The 26,283-nt window shown below is 39.1% G+C and overlaps 1 protein-coding gene across 1 annotated transcript in view; it reads right to left on the bottom strand.

Annotated features, from left to right (window-relative positions):
- The window catches only part of LOC131691360 (uncharacterized), a 340,109-nt gene that overhangs the window by 43,839 nt on the left and 269,987 nt on the right, over nt 1–26,283 (bottom strand). The window contains exon 4 of the mRNA XM_058977683.1: nt 3,274–3,764. Coding sequence (XP_058833666.1) covers nt 3,274–3,764 — 491 coding nt within the window. The remainder of the gene's footprint in view (nt 1–3,273; nt 3,765–26,283) is intronic.

Here is a 26,283-nt window from a genome sequence, read left to right as displayed (position 1 = left end):
TCGAAGACATGGTGTCTTGGTGTCTTTCTACCTCGTCAGTATAAAAAGTTAATTTTTCTAGTTCAATCATAGTAAGCCATGCCTCAATTTATTGTTTATCAGATTGTGGGGAATATTCTTACGAACAATTCCTCCAAAGATACGCTATGAATATATTCAATGGTTTGGCCTCTAGCGACGTTTTTGACATTTCCGACCACTGTGCGTTGCCTGCTGGCTCGTGGTGGATTCGGATTGGTTTGTAGCAGTTGTTAAGCCAACCGACTAAACTTAATCCTCTTGTATCTCGTAATCCTCATCCATCCGGGGCAAACGTTAAGTACTGCTTTAGTAAGGATTGTGTTCTTGCTTATTTTGTTTTGTGTTAATCGTCATGTTTTATCCATAGTTACTTTTCCTTACTTGCTGTCAAACCTTCGCGATATATCTCACCTGCTCAAGTCTGCTGCAAGTATCGTACCCTGTTGAGACATGAACCAATCCGGGGGTGTCGACCATAAGGATTTACATCTGTTTACAACCACCTTCGCCGGGTTTCTTTTCCTTCTTGATGCTAGTCGTTTCTATTTATCTGCTAGCTGGTGCTGAGAACCAGCTTGGCGGCAGTATTTCACCCTATACCGATGCCCATTTTCGCGATCCATTTCGCTGCCACTCTAACGGAATAATCATCGGCGGTATAATTTCTCTAGACAACGATATCCCGATTTTCTCCAACTTCGTGGTTTTCCTCCTTGACTGCCATTGCTAGCCCGCCGACCGACATCTGCTGTCTACTCACTTTTGCTAATATCGAAGCTTGTAGAAACGTTAACCGATCCTTCAGAAAGCCGTCCAACTTGACATACATCTTCTGTTTTTGACGTAGGACTTACGTCTTTCTTTACTATACTGGGTGTCATTTCAAAATTTTCAAAACGGATGCGTTACGTACACTTTGAACCTTAATAACTTTTCTCCTACTAAAGGAATTACTAGTATTGTTTCATAAATCGAAAGGAAAACGTTCAACGCTTGCTATTGATACCTTGTTTGCTATGTAAAACTTGTTTAAAAAGTTCAAAAACTACTTTTAATGCGAATCAACATTAATGCTAGAACCTATAAATATGGGTGTCACAGTTTTTCTTAAAGCCAGACGTGTCTAAGCCACAGAGCAGAACACACGTACGTGTGCTGCTCAACGAGAAGCTGCATTTGGACTATCAACCAAATCATAGCTACTGCCTTATTGCTGCCAACCAAGAACTGTCGTCGCCCTGCGTGAAATTCATCGCTCTCAGAAGTGGACAGAGTTACTAATTCACAAGCTGCTCTTCCAGTGCCTGGTCCGTGAGATTGCACAGCATTTCAAAACCGATCTACTCTTCCGGAGCTCGGCCGTAATGGCCCTCTAAGAAGCCAGCGAGGCCTGCCTGGTTAGTTTGTTAGAAGATACCAATCTGTGCGCTATCTATACCAAGCGAATAATCATCATGCCGAGCGGGAAACGGCGAAATAATATTCACAACAAACGGTTCTTAGTAGGACCACAAAATCGTTCTCAGGAGAATTACAATTGAAATTTCCATTTCGTGCTTTGGAAAATAACTTCCCTCTTATCGGGTTAGTTATTTTCTATAATAATATCCGAAAAATGTACGATAAAACTAATAAACTGACCAATTGGACGGAAGCAAGAAAATACCTACAAAAATTTGAGTCAGAAAAGTGACATTGACGGAAAAATGCTTCGATCGTTTCTAAGTGTTTGGCAGCTGAAGTTGCCGATTTGTTTTCCAACGTCAATTATTTGCGCTGTGTTGTACGGAACAAACAGATTTTTGCGCGATTCGTTGGGAAATAATCAAAACAACTGTGTAGTAGATTCCGTGAATTTTACCGTAAATTTTGATAGATTTTGTAAAAGCATTAATTAGCCTGCTTTGATTGGTGGTTTTTGATAATCTTTCAAGAACATTAGTAAATGTGGCAACCCTGCTACTAAGCAAAAGCTACACCAAAAAGAATGATGAAAATATTTCCATTTGTCGCACAAAAGGATGGACTACCATCTGCACTAAGAAGTTTATAAAAGATATACAATGCTCATTCGGTGTGAGCTGCGAAAGGGGAATGTTCGTGTATGTACGCAGCAGAAGCGAGTTCGGGCAAGGTTCGAATCGTTAGAAAGGATTCTCGTCTGGTATCACCAAAATAGTTATCTGCAAACCGTTCTTTTTAGGATGAAAACATAATGGAGAAAGAATTGAATTAGAAAGTTCCATTTAACAACTTGCATTGAGTTTGCGCCTGTCAAGTCTGCTGTACTTTATCAGTGACACATATAAACCAGTGTTTATCGAATTAATCTCCAAACTACTAAGCGAAAGCCACACCAAAAAGAATGATGAAAATATTTCCATTTGTCGCACAAAAGGATGGACTTCCATCTGCACTAAGAAGTTTATAAAAGAGATCGCATTGCGATATACAATGCTCATTCGATGTGAGCTGCGAAAGGGGTTCATGTATATACGCAGCAGAAGCGAATTCGGGGGCAAGGTTCGAATCGTTAGAAAGGATTCTCGTCTGGTATCACCAAAAATATCTGCAAACCGTTCTTATTAGGATGAAAACATAATGGAGAAAGAATTGAATTAGAAAGTTCCATTTAATAACTTGGATTGAGTTTGCGCCTGTCAATTCTTCTGTACATGTACCAGTGATTCATATAAGCAAATGTTTATCAAATTAATCTACAAACCCGAAGGTTTTTGCAAGTCCTAGAAAATCAGTGAATGTGGCAATCTCATTCGACATGAAATTTCCGTAAACATTCATTCAAAAAGTGCATTGGTTCAAATTATCCATAAATGATATGCCCAAGTTTAGTCCTACGTCAACACCGCGGTTATGTCCCGGACATTACCCACTCCTAGTTTTTTATTTCGATTATAGAGGTTTTAACCTTAAGATCATTCGCCTCTTCGGGTTAGAAAAATCCCTTATGAAAAATTTCTAACCCTATGTGCGGGGTCGGGACTTGAACCTAGGTGTGCTGAGTACAAGGCAACCGATTTACCAACTACGCTACGCCCACCCCCTAATACTTCTATTGAAATCAATAAATCGATAAAAAATTGGCTCGGCAAGTTTTTTTATCTAATGGTCCTTAGTGCGTGGACTTATTTTGCACAGACTTTTAGAATTCCTAATTAACCAGTAAATGCAGCTTCGCCTAATTCTAACCAATACATCACGAAAACGAAAACATTTGGATTTTACACTTACCCTTTTCGCCTGAATTCGGGCTTTGTTTGCATTGAAAACATTCCGCCATAGTAAGATTGAAGGCTCCAAGCAGCTAATTCGTTATTAGTTTTACTAAAAACACCGTAGCCTGGAAGCTGATGCACCAGCTTTTCAAATAGCTCGACGCTCTCGATATCACTAGCAGGATACAAATCATGTATATCTTTAATATTTCCTATTCTCAATGGTTGAATTACAGCTTCATTGGTTGGGAGTGGTTCCAATTCTATTTCTAGATCAGCAGAATATTCATGCACATAGATATCACCATAAATGTGCCCTACAAGTTGGCCATTGACCTTTGTGCGAAATATTGCATCCATTTTGTTCATTATGCCTACGTGAGTGAAATTCATATAAATCGCCTCGGTCCAGTTAAACAGAACATCCTCTTGCTCTATTAGATACATTTTGTCCAGTTGTTCTGGAGGACAGAATATTCCAACACTTTCGTATATTTTGTTGTAGGGCTGTAGAGTAAAAAATTATGCGCGTTAGTATTTGTAGAACAAATGATTTTTTGCATTAATTTATTCATTTGGCAAATAGCATTTTGAATTTTTGAAACGCATTTTCTATCGTGCGTCGAGATTTCAGCAAATCATAGAGTTTCGAAACCAATAACTTCGTTAGCTTTAATGTTAACTCATCTTATGTAGAGTAGAGTGGGGTCAAGTAGGCCAGTTTTCTTTGGCGAGCTCGCGCGATGGTGTTTTTGCACTGATTTTGACAAACAAGCACTCGTTGGAAAGGTTATAATCTGGCAACGTTTTGGCCATAATGGTTTTATGGCTGGCTAATTATTTTTCAAGCTAAATCGAATAAAGCGAAGGTACTTTATTTCGATGTTTCTAAAATCTGGAGTTAAATTAAACAATGTACACGCCTAGAAAGTCACCGGTTCAACTTTTATTTGCAGATTATTTAAAAATTAAGGGGTCTTCTACTCGCGAGGCCTACAATTGAGCACTTTTTTGGAAATAAATTGTAAAACATCTACTCAATGGATTTAGAAACTTTTTTTTTTTATTTTGACTTTTCAATTTTACTTTTGAGGACGAAAAGAAAAATCTCTCGCGACCTTGAAACTTCATTGATGACATTGATGTTGAAACTGCATGGGTCCCGCTTAAGTAAAGTTGTGGCAAATTGGGTAATCTGCAATCAGAAAACTCACATTTTTTATAATTATAGTCACGTTGGCTATGTTTAGACGAGAGAGATTTCTTTTATTTTATAATTTGTAAAAGGTATGTAACGATTTGTGAAAAATTTTAATATTTACGTTATTTTTTGGCCTATTAGAGGCCATAAAAATGGAACAAAGTAATATTTCGCAAATCCCTCTCGACCAAACATAGCGGTATGTTTTCTGAACGATTGGAGAAAAAATTATTGAATTCGGATCAGTACTTCTATGAAAAGACTTACTTGACCACTTAAAAACACTACTTTCGGGAAAACGCGTTTAAGTTAAAGTACGGTGTATAACTCGATAGGTGTAACTTACTAGGTAATCTACTATGCCGAGTCCACAGAGGTCACCTTCCTCATCACGAAAATGTTCTTGGTTTTGCACATTTTGCTCTCTCTGTTGAATTCGTGCCTGTTCTGCCGCGACACCCACTTTGCTTTCAGAACGAGTTATACGTTCACTGTCGAGTCGAGTAGCACATCTTTCAGCTCCAGTCCTCAAGGTGATTCCCATCGCCTCCATAGTTTGTAAGATAAAAATCTTTGGTTGAAGATACTAACTGCCAAATAATTCATAACATTGAACGCCTGTCTGCCAGAATTTGTGCATGTGTTTTGGCGCTAAGGAACAGATTCCACTATTCAGAGACTCATTGATGTTTTGGGTGTATCATCTTTCTAATAAATCATTAGATGATAGACGTTCGTAGATCCTGACATGTTCGAAAGTTTCTAAAGCTCCGTTTTACTTCAGCCTGACGCCACTTGCACCAACTGTCCTTGCCGAGTGAACACTTTGAGTGTTAGGGATTTTCGATCGATGACGAGCTATGTTCGAGGGAAGCCCAGATTGCATTTCGCATATGTTATACAGAATGTGAGTTTCTCCGAATCGCCAGTCCACAAAATCTTGTTAGCTGGCTGATTGATTTGTCAGTTAACTTTCCCTTTCCGTTTCCATCGATACCTTTGTTTTCTTTCTTTAGTTTTCGTGATCTCGTTCCCATACGCTTCTCAACATGTCCGACGCAATTTTTCTTCCCCCAAAAAAAACAAGAAACCATTCATAGACGCTGACATAAACATAAACCGTCAAGAATGGACCGGTGAATTCTTTAAACAATGGTTTTTCCATAGACAAGTGCCAACGTGGTGCGCCGCGTTTAGTATCTCAGAAACGGCCGGAGATGGGTAGGGGAATGTGTTCGGTTATCGGCACACTTTTGTTTTTGGCTCACAGCATTACTCCAATTGCTCAATATATGGGAATAAGCATACCAATAGAAAGCTAGAGGCCTTAGCTAATAACTGATGACAGAATTTAATTTATTCTGTCAACATGAGAAAAATTATTAACTATGATGATAATTTGTTACCATTTTGAAAAATGTGGTCGGTTGTCGGCACCCTAAGAAAATTTACGAAAAATGAAAAAATATTAATGAAAATCATCAAGGTTCAAAAGGAAACAGAAATTTATTCATTTCAACAACCATCAAAGGCATTTTGAACATCATTCTTCATCAGAACCACAATCTGTGTATGTGAAAAAATGGTGCGAATATTACGCACTGCTAATGCACTGACAGATCGAATTCACTACAATTGAGTGAGTTTCAGGCAGCCCATTTTTGACAAATGCTTCAGACAAATCAGATAGAAGCCAAATATGGAGGTTTCTGCAGGGAAACCCCGTTACACCCCCCCCCCCCCCCTTTTTTTGTCGTCACAATCTGGTATATACAGTGCGACCCAGCGGTGAAAACACGACCAAGTGGGTTTTCTTTATGTAAATGGTAAACGCTAAACCGGAGGTCGCCTGGGTTTTAGAATGGTGTCAAAGATCGATCTCTGGTATCTATTCGTAAAACCCGTACCAAAAATACCCGTATTGATTAAGTTATCGAGAACTCAGCATTTGCCACAAAAAATGGGGTGCCGACAACCAATTTTAGTAACATTTTTGAAAACTGAACAAAAAAAATTGTGGCGAACATTTCAGTGCCATTCAATGTTGAATCACAAAATAGAATAAGTTCACATCGTAAATATTCAATGCGCACACTTTTTCGATCGATTTACTTCTTTCTATAACACTAAGCAAATCATCAGAAAAAACTTTTAAGTAGAGTTTCACTTGTTCAAAAAATATATTGGTTGTAGAACAGAACATTCGAGTCTGTTTGCTTCAGCAATCGGCACAAAGAGATCGCGTTAATATAATACATAAATGATATTTATCAGAATGTCCTTGTCTACTTTCTGTCAAAAGTTACGTAGGGGTGCCGACAACCGACCAGTGCCTACAGCCGACTACTTTCCCCTACCTTTCGGTTCCCAGAAACATGTCAAGGAATATGATTTTCACCAAATCCTTTCTGTGGCGTATTCTCAGGTATATATAGATTGAAACCAATCAAAGAAAGAAAAATTGATTTTTTGAAACCGTGAGAGTAGAAGACCCCCTTAAATTGACATCACTAAGGTAAGAAAATAAGAAGTAACAAATGATGTGAAAAATCTTGAAACCACGAAAGAAAATGTTGAAAAAAAAACATGTTGTACCAGCAGCTGCCGTAGGCTTTGTATTTGCGAATGACTTCTTCGGTGTCCTCCTCGTCGCCAAAGTGTTGAATTGAAGTTCTTCATTCCGACTCACATGATTGCTTAACTGTGAGATGATCAGTAGTATACTGCCCATGATTGCAAATAAGTGACATAATTATAGGAAATCACTTAGAAAACAGGACAAATATGCGATCATAGGCAGTGTAGTGCCCCCAAACGCCTGACCTATCGTGCCCCAAGCGTATGTCGTGTTGAAGTCCGTATTATTTTCAAAAACAAAAATATCGAAAAACCAACACAACTGTAGGGTTCAGCATTAATTTTTACTTAAGAAAATACTCACTGGACAATTTTTCATTGATTAAATCCACTGTACTGAAGATGAAAGACGATGCGTTTTCGCAGAACAACGCGCGAAAACATGAACGACGCCGTAACTAATCCACGGTAACATCCGAAATGACAGTCGTCAACGATGTTCTCTATCGTGTATCTAATTTACACAAGATGAGCGACCACTGCAATAACATAGCAAAGATAATATAGCTATTGTACCCCCATACCTATTTGACCCCATTCTACTCTACTTTGAATTGTCTTCAAATGTCGAACTCATCGTATAGGACTGAGATGCATGTAGCTTATTTTAATAAGGAGGATGAGGAGGAGAAGGAGCAGAAGGGGAAAGGAGATAGTTCGTTGTCCTGTCCCTTTGACGATGGATGTAAACTGAACCAAGTACAGAGCAAGGATTGTGGGCGAGGAACTTAAAAAATAATTTGTTTTCGTTCGTTGTCCTGTTCCTTTGGCGATGAATGATAACTGAACTGAGTATAGAATTATGGGTCTACGAGTGTGTGTTTCTTTATAGTAAGGTTTTTTTTTACAATGGAGAAGACCTTTACGTCCTAGCCCAGTACACGTGCTATTGGTAGGGTCCAATCTACCACACGGGGTGCACTGGGGGCGTGTCGGGTTCGAATGGTGACGCTGCCATTAATACCGACTAAACTCCATTGGGCTCCGCCATCATTCCTCCCAGGAACTACCTCTCGGTATTACTTCTGGGGGGATGGCTGTACTAAATGTACTCATTCACTCTCACTCACGCGTTCATACGTCCTGTATGAGGCTTACTTGGGTGCTCTCTCTATCGCACCTTGATCCACTCTCAAACACTCCCACATGAGGCTGACTGTTGTGCTCACCTTTTTCGTTCCTTGCGAGGCTGACTTGTGTGCTCACCTTACTCATTCCTTGCTAGGCTTACTTTTGTGCTCGCCCCACCCATACCAAGTGAGGCTGACTTGGGTGCTCACCCTATCACCTGATTCACTCTCGATCGTGCCACTCTATTGTACCTCTGTCACTCCCCCTGGCATCCCATGTGGGACATTTTTCTTAGGCCCCACTTCTGACATACCATGCGAGGCTGACTTGTGTGCTCACCTTTTTCATTCCTTGCTAGGCTTACTTTTGTGCTAGCCTCTACCATACCATGTGAGGCTGACTTTTGTGCTCACCCTTAACATGCCGTGTGAGACTGACTTGGATGCTCACCCTTTATCTCCTCTGCCACGCCATGAGGCATCTATAGCTAAGTCCCAACATACTACGCTACGACCCTCCCGTCTTGGCATGAGGCAGTCCACTTATACGCCTATACACTCACTCTTCTATCTTGCTTCGGGGTGGCTGGGTTTACCCCTTACGCGGTTGCCAGTCGCTGCGCCAAACCTGCCTCAGCATGAACAAACCATTCACTCCAGCTAACCAATCACTAGTTAGCCGTGCCCATCGTCTGTTGCTCGGTTCGCCAGATTACCTGTAGCCTACAGGCAATCTGGATGGTAGCAGCCGAGACTGCCTTCCACTTCTCCACCGATTGACACATCCTCTGAATAAGGGTATCATTGGTTGTGTCCCAGCCACAGACGTCAAGCATTGCTCTTCTTTCGACGTCGAACCGATGACATACGAACAGTATGTGTCTGGCAGTTTCGTCTACACCTGGGCAGTCCGGGCAGACTGGGACCTCCGGTTCCTGGTTCTGCAGTTAGTTCTACCTCAGGAATCTACCTCAGGTCTACGGGGAGTCAGACCCCCAAGGTTACGTCGTCGGCAAAGCCGATGATCTTGACCCCAGGAGGGAACTTCAGTCTCAGAACCCCGTCATACATGAGGTTCCATAGCACCGGGCCTAGGATCGAGCCCTGCGGGACTCCGGCAGTAATCGGGACCCTTTTCTGACCGGCATCGGTCTCGTATAGCAGTACGCGGTTCTGGAAGTAACTTTCCAGGATCCGCTACAGACCCACCGGTAGGCTAAGCCGGTGTAACGAGAGCGCGATGGCATCCCAGCTTGCGCTGTTGAATGCGTTCTTCACGTCAAGTGTCACTAACGCACAGTATCGAATACCTCGCCTTTTCCGTTGGATCGCTATCTCGGCAGTACTTATCACTGAGTTGAGAGCGTCCACTGTGGACTTACCCTTTCGAAAGCCAAACTGGTTGCTTGACAGGCCGTCCGTACCTTCCGCGTACGGGGTTAACCTGTTGAGGATGATCCTCTCAAGCAGTTTGCAGTCGTATCGATCAGACAGATTGGTCTGTACGCGGATGGGTCGCCTGGCGGCGTCCCGGGCTTCGGAAACAGCACAAATTTCTGCCTTTTCCATCTATCGGGGAAACGGCACTCGTCAAGGCATCTCTGCATAGCTAGCCTGAACATGTTCGGGTTCGCTATGATCGCTGCCTTGAGAGTGTTATTTGGAACTCCATCCGGCCCTGGAGCTTTGTTCATTTCTAGGCATTTAGCCACTGCGAGTAGTTCTTCATTCGTCACTGGAGCCACCATTTCGGCCGTGCCCGCACTGTCTCGTAGTGCAGGTGGCCAGGGGCTTGTGGCTCGAGACGGGAAGAGTACTTCGATAATCGTTGCCAACCGGTCCGGAGACCGTTCTGGGGGTGAGGAGCCCGCTCTGGTCTTGGACATCACAATCCTGTAGGCGTCACCCCACGGATTCGCGTTGGCACTCTCACACAGGTTGTCGAAACACGCTCTCTTGCTGCTTTTAATGGCCTTGTTAAGGGTCAATTTCGCAGCTCGAAACACTTCACGGCGGTTCTCTCTTGCATCCTCAGTGCGAGCTCTTTGCATCCTACGTCTAGCTCTGAGGCAGGCTGACCGTAGAGCTGCAATCTCGGCACTCCACCAGTATACCGGGCATCTGCCGTTTCTTGGCAGTGTTTTTCTCGGCATAGTGGCGTCGCACGCGCGTGGTAGAACAGCTACCAGCGCATCCCCGCTTAGACTGTCGGTGTTGGCCTCCAGTCCCAGGGCCGCAGTGAAGGCTTCGCTGTCGAAGTGATTGGACTTCCACCCGCGTACCTGACAGGGATCTCCCGTCCTCGGATGCTGCACACCATAGTTGATCCTAAAGCGGATTGCTAAATGATCGCTATGGGTGTAGCCATCGTCTACCCTCCATTCCATGCCTGGAGCCAGACTCGGGCTGGCAAATGTTACGTCAATCCACGCCTCCACCTCGTTTCTACGGAATTTACTAGCGGAGCCATTATTAGCTAGCACAGTATCGAGTTTCGCAAGCGCCTCCATTAGCGCTTGACCCCTGCTATTTGTACAGCGGCTGCCCCACTCCACTGCCCAAGCGTTAAAGTCTCCCGCTATGACTACCGGTTTCCGGCCCACTAGGTCCGACGAGAGCCTGTAGATCATCTGGTTGAACTGTTCTATTGGCCACCTTGGTGGAGCGTAGCAGCTGCAATAGAACACACCATTGATCTTGGCAATCGCAACACCCTCGGCGGAGGAGTGTATTACCTCTTGAACCGGGAACCGTCCCGTTGTACAGATTGCCACCATTCCAGACCCGTCCGACACCCAATTGCCGTTGCCGGCAGGGATGCGGTACGGGTCTGGTAAGAGGGCGACATCTGTCCTCGACTCCGAGACCGACTGCCACAGCAGCTGTTGGGCTGCTGCACAATGGTTAAGATTTAGCTGTGTGACGTTCACGGCTTCTTCTTATTTGCCTCACCGAAGGGACACGAAGGTCCGCCCATAGCATGTTTATGGGCTTGCTTCTTAGCGGTGCAGATAAGGCACTTGTACGCCTTAGTGCAGCCCCACTCCTTATGCCCCTCCTCGCCGCAGCGACGACATAGTTTGCTCCTGTATATGTTCTTGCTCTCGTAGGATTTGTGGCCGGACTCAAGGCACCGATAGCACCTATCCACTGAAGGCGGCTGGGGTGTGCTAATAGGGCATACCGACCAGCCGATCTTCAGCTTACCTTTCTCGGTTACCTTTTTGGCATCCGCCTTCAGTAGCCTGAGGTAGGCTACTTGGGTGCCAGAGGGTATATCACTAAATCGCACGGAGGCCCGCTCGATTGTGACGTCGCATTGTTCCTTAACGGCTGCGACGACATTTTCTGCGGTCGTGAACTCGTCCAGATGCTTGCACTGGAGAGTCATTTCCGCACCTAGCGACCTGACTTGGGCGCCTTCACCAAGGACCTCTTGGGCCAAGGCCTTGTATACCGCACTAGATTGTGCGCCTCGCTTCGGCACCAGAAGCATTTCTCCCGTGTTGGTGCGTCTCACGCTACGCACATCTTGCCCAAGGGCCGAAAGGCTTTCGGCCGCCTTCATCGACTTTAGGACGTCAGCGTATTTGTCCTTGTCGGTTTTTAACCACAAGGCCTCGCCTCTGTCCTTGGCCTTCTTCGCGGGCCGCGGTACCTCCGGTGTCGGTGCCGGCTTTTTCCTGGTGACCAGCGTCCAGGGGTTAATGCCCCCCTGCCCCGGTCGCGCCGGGTTGCTGGTACCAACGCTCTGCTCAGCGAGGTCACTCTCGCCCTCGCTTACCTCGGCCAGACGGCGTTTGGCCTTAACGGTTGCACGCCGTGTGGTGTCGGTTTTTGCACCCTCACCTGGCGACTTCCTAGGGCGCATCGCGTTCGATGCCGTCTTACGATTGCCCTTGCCCTTGCCTTTTTCCTTCGAGGGGAACTCGGCCGCCACTTCGAGCGACGTGGCTGCTCCATAGAAGGTGAAGGCCACTGTCTGAGTGCCTGTATCGACCTTCTCTCTTCCCTCCCTCTTGGAGGCCGTTTGTTTGTTTTTGTTTTTAGTTGACTCCATGTTTGATCCCACGAGTAGCGCGAGAATAAATGTCCGCCACGCCAGAGCTCCGCATTAACGTGGTAAGGGACGCTTACTGTGGGGGTTGCCCAGGTACCCCACTGGCTCTGTTAACGATCGAGCATCTTTTTCACCGCCTCGATCACTCATCCCTCGGCACGGGTCGCTTCACGCCTTGGAATTGGAGTTATGACCTATCTTGCTTTACGTGGTGACCGCGGCCCAGATCATCACAACCATTCTCCTTTACCAGAGCTTGGGACCTGTAGCTCTGGTTCTCAATAGTCCATGTACGTATATTATTACAGACATGCTACTATTGAGATCCCTCATTCGCTAGCGGAGTTTTATAGTAAGGTTTGAAAAGCTTCAAATGCTTATACTATAGTGTATTACACGCACTGTGTGGGACTCACCACTCACGTTCGCGCCTCACCACTGAAAGCACTCCTTACTCTTTATTTTCGCCCTTTTCTCCATTTATAATAAAAAAAAACTATTTTAGTCCTTTTTCCCCACGAAACTACTTCACGATATTACTTCGTGGGAGGGGGGGGGGGCTCATTGTGCTTTCGTCGCTCTATCTTGGAGCCTCACTTGGTTCATGAAATGGCTCGACCTTTGAGCTTTGATTTAACTCTCGACTCCTCTCTTGCTTCTTGCCTTCATCTATTACTGATCCTCTGCTCATGATGTATTTAGAACTTTTGGAACTGGAATTACGACCGTCTTCTTCCACGCTTCCGGAAAAACACCTTGCCGGAGTGGCTCATTAACAACTGTTAACAGTTTATCAGCAATTGAATGGCTGACGTCCAAAAGGGGCTAACCCACATTTTGCATTTTTACAGGAAATGAAAAAAACTTTCGTATTTCCAAATTAACATTGTTTTACTGTAAAAATACATTTTGTAGATCATTGACCCATGTTGCCTAGAAAAAATAAAATCATTACATGTACTATTTTTCAATTCACGAGCATTTCGTAATTCGGGGGGCTAACGCCGAGGGTACCAGCATCCAAAAGGGGCTAACCCACAATTCACACGTTCATTCCGTATCTTTCGTTTTAGAGTTATAGTATCTTTGGCAAAGTTGTTGTGTGACATCTCGCGCTTTATTTGATCATTTCATATTGGTTCGGAATTCAGTCGCTAGAGCGGCGCTGTTATCAACTTTTTAATGGAATGAGATAGAAAGATGGTGTTCTCGGCAAAGTTGTATGTCAGGTAATTATAAGTATATCTTCTGAAGATACCAACTTTGTAAGTCGTACAGGTTTTAAAATATGGCGCATTTTTGAAAACATAATCTATAAGTAAATGTTTGAACTAATGCCTTATCTATCTCGAATTTGGCATCTTCAGAAGATATGTTTAAAACAGTGATGGTGATTGATGAAAATATTGATGATCCGGAATAATGCATATCAACGTCGAATGTTGAATACTGAACCAATCGTCTTTATGTATCAGGTCATCATATTTGTAATAGGCGATCAAATCAAAATAAATAACGCACCAAATAAAACTTTTCATTCGTAAAGAAATGCTGTACTACGTATTGTCAGAGGCAACTCAGCATTGAGTGAATATCAAGCCAATATAGATATTTCATCATCGCAAGCGATTTCTTTCGAAACTTGATACATGAATTAAATAGCATTCATTGCAATTCTTTTAGGATAAAGCATGAGGATATTTTGGCATCAATAGTTCTAACCGAGGTGCTAGTGCTATAATGGCGCGTAACTATAGTTTTCAAATGCCCTTCTTAAGCATTAAAGGGCCAAAAATGTCTCAATCATTACGATTGAATGCGGACAAAAATATGGAGCTCGTGCCTCACTTCTGAATGAATCAGCATCGAAGATGGTGTGGCATACTCAGATAGAAAAATGATCACGCGGAATGAATGAATGGAAGGAATGCAAACAAGCGAACATGGTTACGCTTTTCATCGATACAGATTTGTTTGCAACTTAAAAATAGGTTACTATGGAAGGTTTTCGTCTGTATACATATTCGTGTAGAAACCATGGATTACTATCAGGTTTTATTTGGTGATGAGTGCTAATTTTGATGAAAATTTGCTTCACTGGTTAAAAATGACAAGACCTGCAACTTTCTCGAAAACACCACATTTCCATCTAGCTTCATTAAAAAGTTGATACCAGCGCCGCCCTAGTGACTGAATTTCGAACTAGTGTGATTCGACCAAATAAAGCGCTAAGTGCCATACAGCAACTCTTCCGAAGACACCATAACTCTATAACGAATGATAACAATTGATTTCACATTTTTTAACATTCCGACCACAATGTACCGTTTTTCCCTTAATCCCTTATTGTCGGTGAACTTTCAATGTAGAGACATGACATCTTCACTAGAATTTTCGAAAAAATATACTCAATAATATACATTTGTGCAAGAAATATATATTAGATAGAAAATAGCCATACATAGCAAGTGCATAAACGGTCCTTACCTTCAGGAACGAACAATGCAAACCAACTAAAAACAGTCAGTCTACTTTCTACTTCTGCCGCAGTCAGACGTCCAATCGAGCCAAGTGAACAACAGGCCTCTCGATCTAGTGTGCATTGTCTCGAGAACAAAGGATTATTCTTGTCATCATGAGTAAAGTTGACGAAAAAGCTCTACTCCGAGCCAACGCTGCGGTCGTTGATTTTAAATTTTGTTCAAAACGACCGAGTTTTAGTGAAGTGGAATACCTTCTGAAGGTAAAAATGCAACTTAACCTTGCGGAAGTCTTGTACCTTCAGTATCATCATCGTCGCAATGCAGTGTTAATATCATTCAACACGTTAGCACAAGCCGAGCGTTTCGTTTTGAAGAACAACTTAAAACACGTGGTTGAAAGTGACAACGTTGGAATTAAGATTCCCGTATATATTGAGAATTATTATATAGATGTAAGGTTATATGACCTATCACCTCGTACCCTTCCTGAGCCAATTGCAAAATGCATGTCGCAATACGGAGAAGTAGAATCCGTTACACCTGATACTTGGAGAAACTTCTTCCCGGGTACTCCTAACGGTGTTTTTGTAGTGAGGATGCGGATTGAAAGGCCTATACCCTCCTACTTGACAATAAAACTCAAAACTCACGGAACTACAATTATGCAAACTACGCTATGCACCCATGATGGGCAAACTCCTACGTGCAAGTCTTGTAATCAGACAGCTCATCATGGACAACCTTGCGCGGAAGATGCAGAGGAAAATGCATCTCAACCGATTGCCAACTCATTTACGGCAAACCAACCTAAAACAGAGTTTTCAATACCAATGCCTGAACCACAAACGGTGGCCAAATTTGTGGCAGCTGTTCAGACCATAATGACAACCGCAAAAGAATCATCCAGCACCCCAAACAAGCCCCAAAGGCAACTGTAAGCAACATCGGCAACGAATGTAGTAACAATGACGACGGATTTACACTGATCAACAACAAGTGCAAGAAGCAGGGGAGAACATCTGATCCCGGACACCAAGCCAGCTTCGACCGGGACGTGAAAAACAAGAGAGAATTAAATGACCCCCCTGACGCTGTTTGCCAACAGACCTCGCGAAAGAAGGTCTCCGATCGCAATAAAAATTGCGCGCACGAGATCCCATATTACAACAATAATTCTTGTTTGTATTTTTATTTTTACATATATTGTAAACATATAAAAGATCCACGGCTCCGTTAAACTACCGCTATGAGCCAAGTCAAATAAACGAATTAAAAAAAAGAACTAAAAACAGTATGATGAATCACAAGACACTAGTGTAGTTTACGCAATGCCTTAAACTGTAGCTGGTGCTAGCTTACCTCAGTTGCTCAATTTTTAAAGGGATTCTGGCAGCCCGCTTCGATAATGATCGGGTCCGTTGGTAATCATGCTCAGCCTACTGATCAGTCATATTCGTTGTTCACGTTGATCGCATGTCATATTTAATAAATTATTTTAGTCAATAAAGTGCATGTTTTTAAGTTAACTGGTACCGTCTATATTAATCGTCGTTAAACGTGAAAGACAGGCACTATTATCGGCTGGTTCTTCGTTTCGCCGAGTCAAACCTACTTGCGGCCTTGTGTCGGAGAATACCTGTCATCTGATCAACTTGTGCGCAGGAGAACAGTAGCCTCGTCATTCAAAGGTAAATTCGGAGAGCCGACAGCGGTGTAATCGGTCACAACATAAATGATTTCGTTTCACTATAAGGTACAGTGATGATATATGTGCGTTGTGCAGTGTGAAATTGGGATGAGAGTCCAATCAGCAATTGCGTTCTGCCGCAACACAGTATTATATCGAGTTCACCGATATGTGAGCTACAACACAGAATTTACTGATGGTGAATCTATTGACTACTTTTTCTTAAAACCTCGGAAAACGAACGAGAAAACTTGAATTTCCATAGGACTCAATGTGGGGTTAGCCCCTTTTGGACGCCAGCTAGTACTGGGGTCAACTTTGACAGCTAATAGCAAAAAATCTAAATCTTTTTTCAAATTTCTTAAATGGTAGTACACGTATAGCGGTAAGCTTGAATCTAGTTGGTACCGTCACACGGTACTATCTTTGACTTTAGGCCTGAGTTTAGTCCGGTCTAAGACGTTAGTACCTGTCATTGCAGAAATGGCTGCATCCTGAAGCCAAATGAAAACAGTGTAAAAGGCCGCCATGTTCCTCTTGCATACATCTCAATAATTTGAATCATTTTTTCGACCTTTATGTGCAATATTATGGCCCATGTTGCACACAAACCATATGAGGGCAAGTAAGCAAGTTTTTATCCCGTACGAAAAACAGGAGTAATCGAATTTTAAATGCATTTTTTTTAATATTCTTTATCGTCCTATATCCAGAAGGTGCTACACGCTCATTTCAAAACGCCACATCGAAGAGTTATATTGCAGGTTAGCAGAAGTCGAATCATATTGAAACAAACTGTCGAACGAAATTTTATAATTGGATTCAGAGATGAAAATTGTTTTCGATCGTTAGTTTACCTATGGCTACCCAAATGTGTGAAGTTTAGTTTGCTCACAATTTTTTAGTTATTTTAACATGAGGAAAAGAATATATAATCACAATTTGTTCCCTTTTCTAGTTGTATGTTCTCACAAAGAACACCACAAGCAAGTGGAAGTTTATTTATATTTTTACTGCCTTCGAAAGAGTTCAAAACTAAGATTGAATCAAAAATTGTAAATGAAGCCATGCCATATAGCCTAAGTAACACTTTTAGATATGAAGGCAAACAAGCTGTTACAAATATTCTCATTTTGATCGTTATTTAAATGTTATTGTAAGGTATCGGGTTGTGTAAGGTATCGGCAAAAAATGATTTTTTTCGATACAAAGATTGTTTGTCTTTTCAGTCAGGCGCCACATCGACAACTTGTTTCGCGGTATACACCATAACTCAAAATCTATTGAACCAAACGTTGAGACATTTGCACAGTTGTTTTTCACAGCATATCACAAGTAATTAAGGGAGCTTTTATTTTTTGGTCGATTTTCGATTTTTTCGTAGTACTTTGAAACCAAAGTCCGATTATTGCTAAAACAACGATTAAAATGTTATTTAAAATAATAATATTTAGCAGTTTGCAAAAAGCTCTTGTAGTTGCCTTGGCAATGATGTGAAGAAGAAGAATTGTGCAAAATTCAGAACGATTGGTCCATGAAATTTTGTCTGCATCCAGTATCAGATTCAATTTGTAAATTTATAATTGTCAATTCATTATCAGACAGATGGCAGACTAAAGGAAGTAACTAATTATAATTTTTATTAATGAAAATTACTGGACTTTTGGTATTTCAGACTTGATTGGGTAATCGTGCTGATAATTTGAATTACTTCATTTTCAGCAAAGTAGGTCAGCCAAATTCTATATGCATGGTTAGTAGACTAGTTGGGTAGGATGGTATAATAAGCCCCACCAGGCTCAAATTTCAGATTTCCATTCCATGGACGACATAATTATCTGAAGCAAATACGTAATTTTTATGGCATTTTTCATGTGTTGCAGAACAGCAACTGATACAAACTTTTCAAAAGAGGTAAACTTCCACTCTTTTTCTATAAGCATTTGATTTAATTTGGAACAGTTAGATGTGGCTGAACTGACTGACTACTAAGTGTAACGTTAGAGAAGCTCTTCAAGCTCTTGAAGTGGCTAGCGCCTAACAATACAACTCTATAACGTTCTCGATAGTATGCACCATTATTAGCAAAATAGCAAAATAACGTGTTGGTCAATTATGGATCTTAAATAATAAATTGTTTAAGCGGTTGCTCCACTGTAGAATTTTTTATTTATTAGTCTAAAATGTGCTTTAGTATGTAAAAAATGATATCCCAAAACATGGAGAACGAAAACAATTCAAAAATATACTAATTTTAAAATTTGCAGCAACGCTTCTTAAGTATAACCCAGGTGTACTGCAAACTTTAACCGCGTTTTTCTCGAAACCACTGCCGGAAATGTAACTCGAACAAATGATTTTTGGTCGCTTTGAAATTTTCACAGTATATTCAAAATTGATTTCGCCAGTCACGTACGCAGGATTAAATTTTTTTTATTGCTTACCTTTTTATTGATTAACGATTTTGTGTAGATTTTTATGACATATTCGACGTTTTTCCACTCAAAACTGCGCCATTTCGCTTAAAATCAAAATATCCGAAAAATCCTACGTACATCGCTATTGACATAAGGAATCAGAAAAACTTTAATTTTTGGCGCTAGGTCGAAAATCACGGGAGATAGATTTCCGACCGTGGACCCCTTCCAAAAAACGCGCATGAGGTGAAAATGCTGCAGAGCCGCCATTTTGTGATGAAATTACTCGAAAAAATTATTTTATTTGATACAATACTTATGTTATAAATCCCATTCAACAAGATGTCGATTCACCATTTTATTGCGCAATAAAAAATTCTCGAAATAACCCTATTTTTTTCGTGCTCTACAGTGGTGTAACCCCTGAAGCTAAATCGAGGATTTCAAAATCGATTTAAAAACAACAGACTATTAAATGGCATAAACAGTGAATTTTAAATAAACTTTATTGTATAGTTTTTTAACATAGCCGTGTATTGCTGATCAGAACGCAGCAATGCAAATGGCAGCATCATGTTACCGGAAGAAGACAAAAATATGCAAAAATTTGTCATGCTTCTCTTGCATACATTTCGTTATTTTCAATCCTCTCTTCGGCTTTCTTCTGGATAAATATGACTCTCTTTGCTCGCAATAAAGATGGCAATAAATAAGCCAGTTTATCAGGTAGGAAAGACAAGCACTGTCGAACTACACTAATAAAATAAAATACCAATTAATGCGTAGAAAACTACGCATTTTCAATAAAAGTGGAATAACCTATTAAGTGAGTAAAGAGTTCGTATCCATAAATAAAGCTCTTGTACATCAACTTGGGTTTATTTTTCGCAGAACTGTTACAAAAAAATGCGTGAAAAAAACCAATCATGAAAATCGCGCCAGAATGAAAAATACTGTCAATAGAATTATTTCTGAATTAAAAAAAACATAAAATAATATTCATTTCACATTATTGTCTCCTTAACTGCTTAACAAAATAAAACCGCCAACTGGATATATTTTTGATGGCTGGATCTTTTGGCTGCTCTAAAAATGCCGAACTGGCGCATATTTGCAACATCATCAGTAGTCTAAACAGCCGTTGTTTTATGAGCTATGTCGAAATGTTCCGTTTCCACCACGTACTCAGATGCAGGTCGGTAATTTGCAGGTTCCGCTACGAACCTTAGTTCGCAGGTTAACTCGCTTAAAATAATTCTTAATGACTTTTCACTCATTATTAAGATCAGTATATCCATTGACATTATCTCATCGAGTAGTTGTGAAATGAATAAAAAGCACCCATTGTTAGAAGCAAAAAATAGCCATTTTTTGACAGCTCGAATAACTTCCGAAAATGGGCAATTTGAATACATAAAATGGGTAAAGTTTTTTTACCGTGTTTATCTACCCGTATTTTTTATTTCCTCGTTCTTTCCTTCTCTCTACGCGCTTGATTCCAATTGCACATCAAAGGGTTACAGTAGAGCACGTTTGGATAAATTGAGATCAATTCAGATCAAAGTTGTTTTTGTGAATTAGAAACAGAACTACAATAAGAATTGTTTTGATTCTTTTCTTTTTGCTAATCGCTAAGAGAATAAGTAGAACCATTTAATTCGTTAATATAAATCGATAACATATTTTCACGAATTATTGCCCATATATCTATTGTATCACACATCAAAGAAAGTAAATAACGGAAGAAAATTATTGTTTTTAGGGGATAGATCCAAACAAATGACAATTGGATATAGATCGTAAAATGCAATATTTTAAGATTTTTTTTACACTCGTGGTTAGCAAATTGAATCAGAATGTTACCAGTTTAGAAATTAGCTCCACATATACCCCAAGCTAAGAGTAAATAATTGATTTTAAATATGTGCAATGTTCCAATAAGAATAGAATCACATAAAACATCTGAATACAATTTGAATTTCGCGTCAAACAATATATTTATTTCGATTTTTGGCATATGCATCAATAATTTTGAACCACCGGTACATAATTCCAAAATATGGCTTGAGCCGCGAATCAGAAAAGAATACGACATAAATATATTAAAATATTAATTAACTCTTGAAATAATTAAACAGGTATAAGATTCTGTCAGTTTTTGTAATGATCATAAGTTTGTTTGAAGGAAAATTGCGTATAAACGGCACAAATAATTACAGGGTGTTGGTAAAAATATATTGCTAGGATGCTTAAAACTCTCATTTATGTTTTAATGCACTTATTATTTTATTAATAAAATCATAGAAATTTTGTTAGCAATTATATATATATATATATATATATATATATATATATATATATATATATATATATATATATATATATATATATATATATATATATATATATATATATATATATATATATATATATATATATATATATATATATATATATATATATATATATATATATATATATATATATATATATATATATATATATATATATATATATATATATATATATATATATATATATATATATATATATTCTCTGTCTGCCACAGTCCAAAAAAAATTAAATATAACGCTTGTGAATATAAATGATCAATCTGTCAAAGTTTAATTCATGACATTCACAGTTCATTTTAAATTCAAATTGAAATATTTTAACCAATTTTTTAATCAAAGTTTGAAATCTCGACAAACATATAATTCCAGCTTACAAGCCAACTGTCAAATTCTCTTTGAAAGGGAATTCCGGACAAACCGTTACTCGCCAATCACAGATGTTGGCAGTAAACAAAAGAGAAAAATTTTCTCTTCCAATAACTGCTATGAACTGTATTTATCCAGCGACGGTTTGTCCGGAATTTCCTTTCAAAGAGAATTTTGACAGTTGGCTTTTAACCAGTAATCATATTTTTGTCGAAAAATAACTATCATAGCACCAATTACAACCGATGGTTCAGTCACCTCTAACTCGACGAGCGCCTATTCAAACTGAATAAAAACATGCATATGTATATCAATTTATTTTCTTTTGTGCATATTATGTCACTACAAAGTACTGTACATCATAGGCCAACTTTCAACTATCCAACACGTTAAAGTTCTATGTCAGAAAAATATCGGCAACAAGTTGACAAAATTGTTCTCAAACCCTATGGAACGAGATATTTGACGAAGAAAAGCTATTTCACTGCAAGAAAACATCGAAATGAATTTACTCATTTTCTTTAACTTGAATTTGTTGTTTTTTAACATTGACGTGTAACGCAGATCAGAACGCAGCCATATAAACGACATAATCGTTTGATTAAAGCTTCCCACATTACCACGGCAGATGGATAGCTAACCGGAGGCGAGATGCCCCACCTGCCAACACCGATCGCCTCAATACATGCCGACAAGTGACGGGCGAACGAAATGCAGGCTCAGATGCAACAACCAGGCGGATGGCTGCGTTCTTTGCTATGAATATTAGCCCCGCCATTCGCATGCCTTTTGCCTGCCGTTCGCACGCCATCCGGTCGCCAGCATGCCTGCCGGCGGATGGTACCTTCGGGTGGGGCATCCCGCCTCCCATAGACTAACAAATAATTCAAAGTTGTTCTAAATCGATGAAACGTGTAAAAGCTGTCTGTAAACGTCAAAATTTGACGTTTAATGACAGCTCATACTCCTTTCATCGATTTAGAAATATTATTCAGGAAAAATTGAAAATGTTTTACAAAGTACATTTAATATTAGTTAATCTGAAAAAAATTTCTTAAAGTTTTGTATTTCTGGATTTGTGTGGATATTTTCTGCATAATTTGTTTCGGAATTTTGGACTGCAGTTTTTGAATTTTCTAGTTGTTTAATTGTTTGATTTTTCAGTTGTACTTATTAACATTAGTAACAGTTATACAATGCTCTGCCAAGTGATGTTATGCAGCAAAGTTAGTGTGATGCAGCTTGGCCACACAGCTGCGGCCAAGTTTCCGCTGGAGAACGTGTTTGTAAATCATCCGTCGGAAGTGCAATCAAATCTGTGATCCACTCGTTCGTCTGGTTTACTCAAACATGGGTTATGGCTAGTTTAAAGCCGACTAAGCGGCAGTGAAGATGGATAACGCACATAAATGCAATGTAACGTTGCTACGGATGTAGTACTTTGATATTTTGTATAAATGATATGCTTAGGCACAATCACAGTGCGTTTTTTGTAGATACCAAGTTACTGCAGATCAAATCGATACCGCTCAGTCGGCTTACCCGGTACCTGGTCAAACCATTCGCAATTTGATTCGGAATCCTGAATGAATTCAATATGGAATCCAGTTGAAAGGCAACAACCGATTCCAAAACCTACTGAGTCAGAATAGGTTATTGCATTTGAGCTAAGTCGAAATCCTTATTGAATTCATTCAAGATACCGAACCGGTTTCGGAATCGGTTTGACTGAGTATATTTGAATAAACCGAAGGCGTTAGTACCCTATAAGAACGGTTGGTTTCAAAATCGTCCAATAAAGGACGTTCGTTGGACCAATTTGGACAACGTCCAAATAACCGTTCAACAAACGTCCATCATTGGACCCGTGTTGAACGGGTTTGCAACAATTTTTTGGACGTCTTAGTGGGTATAAAGGGGCGCAAAAAGTGTGCAGAGAGTGAAGCCAAAAAAGTCTACTTATCGAGCAAAATTGCTACAAAGACGGATTCCAATTGTGCACGATAGGTAGTCTTTTTTGTCTTCACTCTTTGCGCAATTGTTCTCTATAAACTGTGGAGTAAACCGGACAAATAAGTGAATCACAGGTTGGTTTGCACATCCGCCGGCGGGTTTGATAACACCTCTTCAGGTGGACCGTCAGCGGCTTAGTGCAGCTTGGTATCCTTCGCTGCGACTATGTGGTCCAGCCACACAACGCTAGCTTTGCTGCATAACATCACTGGCAGAGCACTACGTCACTGTTACTAGTGTTATTAAGCACAACTGAGGAATAATATATTCAATAATTTGTAAATTCAAAAACTGAACGAAATTCTAAAACAGGATAAATTATGTACATTATAAAAATCAGAATTACAAGACGTTAAGAGCGAAAAATTTATAGTTTTTTGAAAATAAATGACAGAAGTAACAAAAATATATAAATTGCTTGCTAAAAATATCTAAAATTCAAGATATCTGTAATCAAAAATTTAAAAAATTTGAGATTAGAGAATTCCAATAACAACAACAAACATCCACAAAAATTAAAAAAAAAGTCGATTTCAAAATTAAACAATATTATAATTAAAAAATTCTAAAAATGAAAAATCAAATCTTCAAAAATTCAGGAAAGTTGAAGAATTCAAATGTTAAAAATTATAAACTTCAAAAATCGAAATGTTCAAAAAGTAAGACCCAGAAATTCAGAAACACAATGATACAAAAATTCATGTAATGCAATTCAAGTATTACAAATTCAATAGTTCTAAAATACAAAGATGCAAAAATTCCAAATCAAATTAATACAACCACAATAAAAATACAAATACAAAAAGAAAAAATCAAAAATACAGAATTACTAAAATTCAAAAGCACTAAAAATTCAAAAAAAAAATGAAATGCCCTTTTAGCACAAAATTCGCAAATTCAAAAGATCAAAAATTGAAGACATCAAAAATTCAGAAATTCGAATATTCGAAAATTCAAGAATTCGAAGATTTTTAAATCCAAAAATTGAAAAAGAAATAAAAATTCAAAGATCCGGTAATTCAAAGGTTCAGAAATTCAAAAACTCGAAAAATCAATGATTAAAACATGCAAAAAATTGAAAATTCTGGTTTCAAAAATTCAACAACTCCAATATTCAATTATTAAAAATTCCGAAATTCGAAGAGCAAAGAATTCAAAAATTCTGTAATTCAGAAATTCAAATTCAAACATTCAAATATTAAAAAAATATCAAGAATTCAGCAATTGAAAAAATCTTGCATTCTTATATTAAAAACTTCTGCAATTCAACGCAACAACAACACAAAAATTTACAAACGCAAAAACACAAAAATGCAACAAAAAAACAAAAATATATAAATGCAAAAATTCAAAGGATCAATAAATTAAAAATTCAAGGTAACAAAATACTAAATATTCAGAAATTGAAAAAATCATAAATTCGAGTATTTAAAAGTTCAAAAAGTCAAAGATTCAAAAATTCAAGAATATGAAAATTTTAGAAATTTCAATAACCAAAAATTCAATATTTCAAAAATTCAACCATTCAAAAATTCTAATGTCTAAAATTAAAAACCTCGAAAATTTATAAAAATCCGATATTGAAAAATTCTTAAGTTCAAAAATTCAATTTTCAGAAAAAAACAAAATATATAGATCCAGAAATTCAAAACACAATAATGCAAACATACTAAAATACAGAAATAATAAAATTCTAAAAACATAAAAATTTCAAAAATACAAGAATCCATAAACACAAAAAATATAAAAATACAGGGATGCAAAAATATAAAAAGTACAAAAATACTGAAACACAAAAATACAAAAGCACAAAAATACGAAAATGTAGAAATACAACAGATAGATAAATACTACAATATAAAAAAAATCCAAAATTCGAAAGTACGAAAATATTGTGTATTTACTCGAAAGCTGACAGCAAATATGTATTTGGCTGAAAGTAAGTGTTCGAATACAGGGGATGTGTGAATGGTGTCTGCTGTTTCGTGCTGTATGAGGTATTGAATCATTACAATTCACATATATGTCTGTAGAAAAAGAAATACTTTCAAAATTTAATATGAATATAATTTATTTCCTAGAATAATGCTTTTATTGATAATGCTTCTCATAATTGCCGGTATTGTCACCCCCGTGCGGTAGAAGTCAAACCAAAACAATCATCACTCACTGGCGGCTGTTTCATTCATTTCGTATAGTCTAATTCATGCGTGGTTGTGTTAGTGCGACAGTTGAGGGGAAATGTTGTTGGACCTTGGGGGTTGAGGTTAAGTTAGCTGAAGGATAACATACTCATTCCACGCCTTTATGCATTATATCTGTATGCAATTCACAGACAGTGAATGACTCGATTAATTTTTGACAAACTGGTTGACAATGAAGTGTCAGCGACTATTCTCGCGACTACTCGACCGAACGAATACTTTAACCGTCCGTGTTCAGAGAGAGATTAAACGCACAATACAAAGAAATACAGGCTATTACAATACAGGAATACTAGAATACAAAAAATGCAAAATACAAGAACACTACACCACAAAAATTCAAAAATACAAAAACACAACAATACAAAAACACAATAATATAAAAATACGAGATCACAAAAATACCAAAATACAAAAATACAAGAGCATAAAAATATAAAAATACAAAAAATTCAATGATACAAAAAAACTAAAAATACAAGAATACAAAAATACTCAAATACAGAAATACAACAATCCAACAATACAAAAATA

This window comes from Topomyia yanbarensis, chromosome 3 (genome assembly GCF_030247195.1).
Source record: "Topomyia yanbarensis strain Yona2022 chromosome 3, ASM3024719v1, whole genome shotgun sequence".
NCBI classification, from domain to species: Eukaryota; Metazoa; Arthropoda; class Insecta; order Diptera; family Culicidae; genus Topomyia; species Topomyia yanbarensis.
The sequence above is the reverse complement of the archived record's forward strand: the minus strand, read 5'-3'. Positions and strand labels throughout refer to the sequence as shown.